We start from the raw sequence: 10,443 nt of genomic DNA on the forward strand, positions 1-10,443 counted from the left end.
CGCTAAATTGACCAATCACAGCGCGCGTACTAACTGAGAGATATTATAACAAATATTCTAGTTTTAAGAACATCGAATTTCCAAGGGGCAAATATCAGACCGATAGTTCCGAGACATAAACACTCTATTATCCCTATTGTTCACCACTAAATTTTCCTCCGCACGCCAGTTCAAAAATCATATTGAACTATTTTCAACCTTTCTAGATGAAAGGCGTGAAAGCCAGATGTAAAACAGAGAAATTGCGTCTTTCAATTTTTTTTCTAAGCCCGCTTGTTTACAGAAACATCTCTTCTTCACGGAAGAGAACTATCCATCCGGGTAATTTGTCTCTCCACCGATGAACACTATCGCGTCACGTGATCAATTAAACCCTATAACCTGAACTATAACCGTAATTAGTAGAATTCTACTAGTATACTAATGCAAATGCTGCAATATGATTGGCTGAGCCATTGAACAGTATCAGCCATTAGTGTGCAGTGGTTGGAGGTCGTCTAGGAAATGGCGACTTTTTTTTTTGTTTTTCCAAAGTTTTGAAGGGAAATTTTGATGCAAATGGATAATTAAATTCCTGAGAAGTCTAAAAGAAGGACATTTACGGTTTCTTCACTTTTAAAAAAGTTGAAATTATTGAAAAAAAACTGATGCACGCGCGCACACAACTTCAATTTTAAATGACAATTCAATCTGAGCGATCTTTTTCAGGCGCAAAGTTTAATTATATGCCAAGTAATTGGAAACCGTTATTTGAAGTAAATTTTCGTAAGAATTCTACTAAAACAATTAGATTATTCGTTCTCAATTTCTATGAGGTGATAGTTAACTACAGTTCACCACTAAATTTTCTCCGATTCTGATTCGCTTAAATTGACCACGTGACGCGAGTGTTCGTCCGCGGAGAGACATTATCAGCCCATAGTGCCCGTCCGCGGAAAATACCCAGATGGATAGTACTCGTCCGTGAAAATTTTTCTGTAAACAAGCGGGCTTGCAGAAAGTAAACAATTGAAATTGTATTAGTGGGTTTTTGTCTGTTGTCTTTTTCAAATTTTACATTTGGCTCTTACGGCTAACATCTCAAAAAGTTGAAAATAATTTAATACGATTTTTGAATTGGCGCGCGCAAGAAAATTTAATGGCGAACAATAAAGACAATAAAGTGTTTCTGTCTCGGAACTATCGGTCTGATAGTTGCCCCTTGGAAATTTGATGTTCTTAAAACTAGCATACTTGACCTCGAAGCTTCGCTTCTCAGGCAAATATTTGTTTTAAGAACATCAAATTTCCTCAGGGCAACTATCAGCCGATAGTTCCTCGACAGAAACACTCCATTGTTTAAATAAAGTTCGTTGTAAAGTAAACGAGGACACGCCCATTTAAACATTGGCTTTAATACTCTTCGTCAACCGTGCACTCTAAAATTTCGATACAGCATAAAGTATTTCGAAGAACAATAAAACTAATTTGTTAAATAAATGCTTACACGACTGCCGTATGTGTATAATTTTCCTGAAAGTATGTACAGCGTAAAATTATTAAGTGGAACTTGTTAAAAATATCCCTACCGCGTCTCTAAAAGTAGGCACGGAAAATATTTATAAAGTTCATAGCTCGATACGAACGTAAGGTAAAAGTTCCGTGGCCAGATAAAACCCAGTTTGTATGGAACAGTTTCTTCTTAGAGGTGATTCGTATCTGCTCGATGTAAGATTTTGGCAAATAAGCCTTAAAGGCAGCTAAAGTGACGAACTTCGAATTTCCCCTGACCAGACCAAAACTTAGTTACTACGATTTCAGTCGCCAGTTTTACGTAGATTCCATTTTTTCCTCTGAAATTTTGCCTGGCAGTTTCACTTTTGTGTTGCTTATAAGGCCCAATCTTCTCGTTTTACTGCACTTTCCTACCGTTGTTGGTGCTTCTCTCGACAGTTTGCCCTGAATCTAGCCCCGATTTTGCGCTGTCGTTGTCGGCAGGTGTTTGTCTATAAGGTATTCCTTGACAGGCGTGATGTCACGCGTGACATTTTGGCTTGATTTAAGTCACGGCTATTCAGAGAGGTTCAAACCCTCTTTAGGGTTAAAACATTCCAAGCCGATAGCTGGGGCACCCTTTCAGACCAGAGACAAGTCATAACTACTCGGCTCGATGATATCAATGGCAATTTATCTACATGTGAACAGTGTTTCAGGTTAGTACGCCCTGTTGATAATAACTTCCGCTTTGTCATTCCCGTGGCTGTACACATCCAACACAAAAACAGTTCTTCGTCCTTTCAACTCTTCACTGGCGTGATTCAAAAGCGTATCAACCGGATAACGGTTTGAAAATACCCCTGTTGCCAGAGCGGAAAGGAAAACTCCGGCTGTTGGTTCCTCGCTGGGGCCTTCCCCTCTCTCAGGGGTCTGGGGTATAAATATGGCGTTTATAATAGCACGCCGATTTAGTCCCGCGATCATAAGCCTCCAGTGGCCTTCGGTTTCCACGAAGCCCTGCCGATCGGCTCTCGGTACGACCTTGACGTCCGAAAGTCCCCGACTGCAAAGTGTGGGAAGAGTGTCCTCGTGTAAGCTTGGCTTAGACAAGCCCAAAAATGGAATGTCTGGCCCCACGTCTGTCAAGGTTTGATCCAAAATTCTGAAGGGATAATATTTTTCCGCTTTCTTTGACTTATCAGAACTTGATGTTTCGCTCACAGAGACTGCTGACGAGTCTTCGTCTTTCCTTTCTAACCGCTGATCGCCTTTTGTCATTTTCCCTTTTCTTTTAGCGGAATCGTTAGACTTCTGGCTCTTTGGCGTAGCTTTTCTTCTTAATTTTCTCGGCAGATGGGCAGGCTGATTCCTTGCTTTTCGCTTCCTGGAAGGGGCCACATCTTCAGCACCAACGTGCCGTCCTCTTGTCTTAATTTGAACCCGCTTCGGGATCCTGGAATCAACTGCAAGCATGGCAACAAAAATCTAATTACATCAAAACCAAGAAAATAGCAATGGACAGCGTGAACACAACGAGCCAATGAAAAAACTCGTGCAGAAAATACACGTTATCTTCGCCATGGAGGCGAAAAGTCAAAACAGATAAACTAAGTTGCCATTATTGGTTGAATTAGTTGAGCACATGTACGAAAGATAGCTGGCGTGTTTTGTTAACCAGCCACAGATTACTTTGGTACGTACACCAACATTCATTGTTTCGGAAGTCAAAATGTTTAATAGCTGTTTCCCCAAAGCCAAGGCGAATCAAAGCCGTGTTCGTAAACAGAATAATTGTCCTAGTTTTGGTAAAAAAAAGCACGTCGTCTCGCATACCGACGGAACAGGCAACGTTTGTGTTGATTTACACGGTCCAGAATCGTAGGGTTGCGGTCAGACTGCGGGGTATTCGGTCATTTCGCCCCATGGTCATTTCGCCCCCAGTCATTTCGCCCCAACCAAAAGTCACTTCGCTCCATACAAGAGTTACTTCGCTCCATACAGAAGTTACTTCGCTCCATGGTATTATTAAAGTGTATATATGCTTACAAGATTGTCTCTATTTGCCTGGCTGATGTTATAATCGTCCCATTTATAACTACGATTTTGATGACATGTTTGTAATTGTTAGTTTCACTCGCCCTAATCTCTCTCTGTCCCCCACGCTATGCCGATGTTGTTGATAAGCTCGTTGGTAATCCACCGTAGGAAAAAAGATGGCGGCTGTACATTTTACCACAATGCCTTGCGAACCTAACACAGCCTATAAAGCACTAAGAAAGCCATTTTTTTACAATATTTTCCCCTGTGCTAAGGACATTGAGTAGCCTAGGTTTGAAGATTTTATTACGTTTCTCTACGTTTTTATGAACTTTGTTAAGGTTTTTGTGCGCTAAGAATTATGGGTAAATGTACCAGTCGCCATCTTTTTTCCTACGGAGGATTCGCGCTCGTTTGTCGATGGCCGATCGAACTTCAGAAACTGTAACCCTGTAGAGAACTTAAAATGCGACCGAGATCTTGGCGTAGTTTAAGTGCGATTGAGTCTAAATATCTTTGTTTGATTACTACGGACTGAGGTATAAAATGCGGACTAAGCATTACAGACTTGGTAAAAAACACGGATTCGGGTATAAGACGCGGACTGCGGACTAAATGCGGCTTACCAACTGCAGTCCGTGTTTTATACTGACCGGTAGTAACTAATACTACGTAACACACTATAGATGCATAAACGAGAACAAACCCTCTCGTATGCACGTGCCTAGCGATCAATTCATTTGTTTTCGCTCCTGTTGGAGGGAGGCCAATTCCACGTCTTCCTAACAGCTCAGGCAAAAAATGCTGTTCCTAGAATTTTTGCTTTTTAACATAGCAAACCTACCAATACTCGAACGCACTCTTTGATCTACGACAGAAGCATATCACCCAGTCTAGGTGATATGCTTCTGTCTACGATTACTACTAGTTTAATAGGTTTATACTCTATAGTCTGATTCTAAGGCCTCGTCGGAGAAATTTGAAAACGCAGCTATATTTCTACAGTTAGGCTGTCCGTCGACATGAATCTGTCACGAAAACAGCACTCTTCGAAACGAACTTCAAACCAGAGAAATTTGACAACGCCGGCTTTTCGTTTCGCGCGAAGGGAGAACATTTTGAAAACGGAGCTTTTCGAAAATGATGACGTCACGATAATCACGTGATTTCCCTGACTGAGTTTTCCTCAAACACAAATCCACAATGACCGGTGATTGTTGCGTTTTTAAATTCCACTCGCGTAGTGTGGACGGAAAACATTTGATGCGTTTTCAGAGTAAACCCGGAGCCGTTTTCAAATTCCTCCGGCGTAGTGTGGAGAGAGCCTAAATTCACCTGTTTTGCATTTCCTTTTGGGATTAACTCTCCTGATGATGTAACCGTATTTCTTCCCTGTCCTTGTTGTCATTTCACTACCTGTGCCAGATGACTCGTGCTCACTTTCCATTTCAGAATCTTCTTTGTTCTTCAAATTTCGTGCTAGCAATAAAACAGATTCAGTTGTCACCAAAAATAAACGCAGACATTAACAAATATTAAATTTGTAACTTGGACATGTGCACGTACTTCGAATTTCACACCTAATTATTATTAATACGACTGAGAAAAGTATTTCATTATGATTGGTTGTGAGAATGGGCAAATTAATCACTAACTTTTAATTTGCACTGCAGTGCAAATTAATGCAAGCGCATTCATAATTATGCCAGCCATATAATGAGTACTAGTATGAAAGCTCTTACAATTAAGGATTTACACTGCTTAGGAAAATTGAAGATTCTTTCAAATTGCATTCGCCTAATAACACAGAAAATTTTACGAGAATCTTCCAGTTGCCACTGCTATACATGTATATATCTTCAACTGTACTCGCATTCATTTGATTAACTATTTTGATAGTTTATTTTAGTATTTAAAAATACTAATTAACACTCTGTAAACAAACTAAACACAGGCATTAAAAATGATTGTTCTATAGCTGGCGTTTTTCCCGCTACAGCGTGCACATTCCTTGGCTAGTTCATCATGCAATGGTCACATGACATCTAACAACGAAACTGTCTACCGCTGACTGCCATGGGCAGGCAACATCGTGAAGACTATGACGTCAAACAGGAAACAGTTCATTGTTACCCGCAAAATGTTGACCGCTGTTGCACCTGATCAGAGCGTGCAGTTGAAGGTAACAAATCCCTTAATGACCGATCCCTTGGAGAACAGTGAATTTTGTTTCCCTCGAATCTCACTATTTCACTCGACTTTGTCTCGGGAAATACTGTATTAAGATTCTCGGGAAGCAAAATTCACTGTTCTCCAAGGGACCAGTCATTAAGTACATCATGTTATGGCAAATATAAACAATCACCGTGGGATGAGCATTCACGTCCACTCAATCTCCCTCAGTTTTATTTTGTTTGTGGCAAAAAAATTTCAGAAAAAAAAAAAATAGTTGCCCTGTCAACAGACTAGAGATGAGACCAAAAATGTGGAAGCCATTAGGTAACAGTACTTAGCTCTTACACCCAGTAAGGACTTACTTTGCATGTGGCAATTTCTGTTTGTGGTTAGATTTTTCTTGTCTTTTTGTGTAGAATCTGTTCCTGATTCACTGTGTTGACTGGTTGAAGGTCTTAACGTGTTGTCACCTAGAATATCAGTGAATGGAAATGTAAAATACTCCAAAAATAAGGCACAAAATTGTAGGTTGGTTTATTATTTTGCATAATTACTCATACTGCATGCTGTCACCTTCAGTTAACAGTTCCATGTTCCTACAATTCATGTCATAGGATTACATGTTTTGACTGAGATGCTTTATAAGTGTAGGTTCTGGATGACAAACAATTTTCTATTTTGAAGACAAACAGATCGATGTTTGATTCTTTAGTTTTTGAAATGCTATTCACTAACTCAATTCCATGTGTCTATTGTAAAAATAATAATAATAATAATAATAATAATAATAATAATAATAAAATAACTTATGCTCACTGGACTGACTTCCGGGACATGCTGAAGAAGATTCTCCACTGTTCTTACTACTACCTTGAGTTTCACACAGTTGAGAGCAAGTGACCTCCCCAGCTGTCTGGTGAGGTCTTCCACTGTGAGCTGCGGGAACAAACTCCAGAGCTACAACAACACCCTGTATGTGCAGCTGTACATGTTCTCTGAAGTGGAGCTCTTTCAGGATAAGTCCAAGGTTCACTGTTGTTATTAGATCCATCGGCCTCTCAGGAGGGAAGGTCCTCTTGTATAATTCAAGGGAGTAGGGCAAGGGCGGAAAGCTGTAGTAACCTCCTTTACAAGATTCCCTAAGAAGCTGTTTGGAATCCTCAGACTGACGCCATCTGATGACTTTGTTGACGGCGTCAGAGCCTGTGAAAGGCTTGCCATTTACATCTGATGGCTGCTTAAGAACGTAAAGCTGTGATTCACGGGTGGTTGTAAGAAAGCAAAACCTCTGATGTTTTGAATCCTGGGCTTCAATTTTGATGAGCATGCGAGCACAGACAAGTACTTTCCCTGGTGCAATGGAATTGAAAACTTCAGGTTGTGAACAGGCGTAAAGGTGAAGGATGATTGGCTTGGAGCTTGTCCCTAAGAAAACAACACATAAATTGTGAGTTAATTGAAGAAAATTATAGATTATGCAAAAAAGGAACAGTTAAAGACAATTCAATGTCGTAAAGTGCAAGGCTCACTGTAAACAGTGGAACAACATGGTTTTCCTTACCATCATTTAGATGAACCCATTTACTGGCCCAAAAAGAAGACTTGCGTGCCTTCCTCTCCCTGATGTCTCGGCTAATAAACATCACTGCTCCTACAATGTCACATATTAATCCTGGTGAGTAATTGGCCAGGAATTTCCTCTCAATGAACCTACAATGCAAACAAACAGAACAAAGCTATTACATGAACCTTCCTGAAGTTAAAAAATTACTTACTAGTATCAGTATTATACATGTACATGTATCTTGCAACGATGATGTAACAAGAGTTGCCATGTCCAAATTACACAGACTTCTTATAGCATTGTTACTCACTAGTGTTAATTTTTATTAGTGGCGAAACTAGGTGGTACACCTTTGTTGAATGACCTTTATGCAGCATTGCTTATACATGCACCATGCAAAAATATTTGCACACAACTCTCATTATACAGAGCTTGACGTTGCAAATGCTGGGGTTGCCAATGTGACTGATTTTTTTTTTTCCACTGGCAACTAACTTTTCATGCTTTTCACTGAAATACTTTTGCTGGCGACTAAATCTGAAGACTTAGAGACCAGCTGGCCCCAATGTTTTTTCCTGAAAGTAGAGCCCTGTCATGTATAAATCATGTAACATTGTCTGATGCTATGATTGAAGAGGTTTCATTAATATTTTCAGCAGGAAGGCAGCTGGTTTTCACAGGTGGGCAAAACTACTGGTATTCGAACTGAACTATTTTGTAAGAAAAACTTTCTTCTAGATGGTCAAACCAGATACTGCAGCCGCAATTGTCATCACAGTTAGTCAATTGGCCCAGTGCCTGGCCCTTAACGATCAATTTATAAAACCCCAGTCATGTCGTAACTCAAGGGTTACATTAACATTTACAGCAGGAGGACAACTGGTTTTCACAGGCAGGCACAATTCTTTCAACTGAACTTCTTCAGAAGAAAACCTTTTCTGTAGATGATCAAACCAGGCTGGCAAAATCATTCTCACAGCCGGTCAATTTGCCTGCTGCCTGGCACCTAATGAAACCCCTGCTTGCTGTAAGTGTGTTGCAAGTAACTAACTATAAAATTGTACCACTTGCTCTTAGACTGCATGTTTTTTATTACTTCAATACCTGTATGGTACACCAGGCAATTTCCATGCAGGACCAAGCTCACTGGGGGCTAGTTTGTACACTTCTGCAGTGGGGCTGGTAGGATTCACGGATACCTCAATGCTTGCTGCAGGACTTGTGTTGTAGACCGCATTACTTCTCTGACCAAATTTCCTGGCAACACGGTAGTTTAAGATTGCCACAATGTCTCCAACTTGAAGATAATTATAAAGCAGGACACAGAAAGAACTCCAGATACACACAGATACCGTCCCTGTACGATCCTCAAGTTCAAGATAGGCCTGGTACGGATATTTCCTTTTGTCATCAGTCGCTTTCCCATAGTGATTGAGCCTGCTTTTACTTACTATTCTCCCAATCAGTGCGGGAAATGGACGCGACAAAACTTTCCAAAATGAATCCAGATCAAAAATAGTGATTGCATTGGTGATGGGGTTAGAAAGCGTCAAATTTGGATCACTAAACCACTTTGCACCAAAGTAGTCTTCGTCGTTCCATAATGGCAAATAGTAACCACGGGAGGCTGCTAGGGGTAATTCTTGCTTTTCGTTCGCTGTTGCATGGTCACAAAATTCGATGTCCTCCTCAGCTTCCTCCGTGTTCTCCGGCGCGAAATCTAAAATTTCTATTCCTTGAAGAATGACATAAGGTGCTTGCTCCAATGATTTCTCGTCGATCAAGGAACTACATTCAGTAACTGTCACAACAGAATTTTTCCGCAGCTTGTGTTCGTAAACGAGGCAATTTAAAGAGGTTGACAATAAACATTTCGTCTTGTAACGGCCATCGCTTAACACAATGTCGAAAGCGTCAGTAAAATTCGGGTCCAAAATGGGAAAGCTCTTGTCGACAAAGTATCTGTAAATGTCCAAAACTTTCACAGTAAACGTTTTCTTCGCTTCATCTTTGCCTGCGATGGTTTTTATGTTTGAAATACAACCCGCAGTGAGCATAATTCAAGAAAATAGTCCTTCTACGAAGTCGACCGCCATATTTACGGCGCCATTTTTTTTCAAACCTGTCTCCTCCCCAGGCTCACGTAAGACGTGATTACGCGATCAGTAGGAACGCCTTGAAGAATCGAACAAAAATACTGTCGAAGCTTGTCGATTCAATTGGGTTTTGGGTTTAATCATCGGTATTCCCTAATTGTCCGCTTCAAGATCATGGCTCAAATCGTTGAATGTGTTCCAAATTTTTCCGAAGGACGAAATAAAGAAGTGATTGACGCCATAGCGCAAGCGATTGCCTCCGTAGAGGGTTGTTCTCTACTTGACGTGGACCCGGGCGTATCTACCAACAGGACTGTATACACATTCGTCGGCTCGCCCGAAAGTGTCGTGGAAGGAGCTCTGAATGGAGCGAGAATGGCCATGCAATTGATCGATATGACAAGACACCACGGTAGAGAAATTTAATAGTTTTTTTAACGTCTCTTTTGTAAGGGCGAACATTTAATTTGTTTATTAATATTTGGAAGTTTTGTGCTGAGCATATAAATGTAAACATCAGTTTGCATGTTAAAAATTAATTAAGGATACTGAACTTACAGTTTCTCTTTCATGAGATATTTAAGTTATTATTTTTTTTACATTAGTTTAAAAGTCATGCAATGTAAAAGCTCATAGCTCATATAATACATGTAATTCTTACTCATTTGAGAATTAAGGTGAAAATAATCTAGAACACATTTTACATATATTCATGTATATAAAAATATAAATAACAGTGTAAAGCGTAACTTTTTTTCTCAAACTCTGTTTTAACTTTTCAAGTTCAAACAAGTAAGATCATATCATATATGTGACGGTATTTGGATATCTGATCTTACAGTAATTGGCATAGATTTTTATGATTTTATTTCTCTGTTTTCTCCTTACTTTAGATTTGAGTCAGATGATACATAGAACACTCAAGATTGTGTTTCACACTTTTCTAAACTCCTTTAAGTTCATCAAAAATACTCAAAGTTCTTCATCCTGCATTTTCTAATGTCTGGAAATGTGTTCCCATATAAAACATGGTGTCTATACATGTAGTTTTGATAATTATGATAATTCCGAAATGAACTTTTTGAATTTCATTGC

General features: G+C 39.8%; 2 protein-coding genes across 3 annotated transcripts in view; one reads left to right on the forward strand and one right to left on the reverse strand.

Moving 5' to 3' along the window:
• Positions 1 to 1,374: 1,374 nt before the first annotated feature.
• Positions 1,375 to 9,321, reverse strand: LOC145488076 (RPA-related protein RADX-like). 2 transcript variants are annotated; one of them, XM_081466857.1, is made up of 6 exons: positions 8,357 to 9,321; positions 7,250 to 7,398; positions 6,559 to 7,113; positions 6,051 to 6,158; positions 4,849 to 4,992; positions 1,375 to 2,939 (listed from the first exon to the last, which is right to left on the reverse strand). In XM_081466857.1, exons 1-6 carry the CDS (start codon positions 9,307 to 9,309, stop codon positions 2,194 to 2,196), a joined length of 2,655 nt encoding a protein of 884 aa, XP_081322983.1. In that variant the 5' UTR covers positions 9,310 to 9,321; the 3' UTR covers positions 1,375 to 2,193. The 2 variants fall into 2 exon arrangements, with proteins under 2 accessions (XP_081322983.1, XP_081322982.1); XM_081466856.1 differs by having other exon boundaries at positions 6,505 to 7,113.
• Positions 9,322 to 9,522: 201 nt separating this feature from the next.
• The window catches only part of LOC145488096 (formimidoyltransferase-cyclodeaminase-like), a 14,669-nt gene continuing 13,748 nt past the window's right edge, over positions 9,523 to 10,443 (forward strand). The window contains exon 1 of the mRNA XM_081466879.1: positions 9,523 to 9,760. Coding sequence (XP_081323005.1) covers positions 9,523 to 9,760 — 238 coding nt within the window. The remainder of the gene's footprint in view (positions 9,761 to 10,443) is intronic.

The sequence above is a fragment of the Orbicella franksi genome, chromosome 5 (assembly GCF_964199315.1).
Source record: "Orbicella franksi chromosome 5, jaOrbFran1.1, whole genome shotgun sequence".
NCBI classification, from domain to species: domain Eukaryota; kingdom Metazoa; phylum Cnidaria; class Anthozoa; order Scleractinia; family Merulinidae; genus Orbicella; species Orbicella franksi.

Bases quoted from the DNA above. Each gene is read 5' to 3' on its own strand.
- LOC145488076 (XM_081466856.1), bottom strand. From the start codon at position 9,309: ATGCTCACTGCGGGTTGTATTTCAAACATAAAAACCATCGCAGGCAAA. The intron at 6,159-6,504 runs GTGAGCATAAGT...CTGATATTCTAG, and splicing joins ATGTCCCGGAAGTCAGTCCA to GTGACAACACGTTAAGACCT. The intron at 4,993-6,050 runs GTAAGTCCTTAC...TTTTATTGCTAG, and splicing joins CAGAAATTGCCACATGCAAA to CACGAAATTTGAAGAACAAA.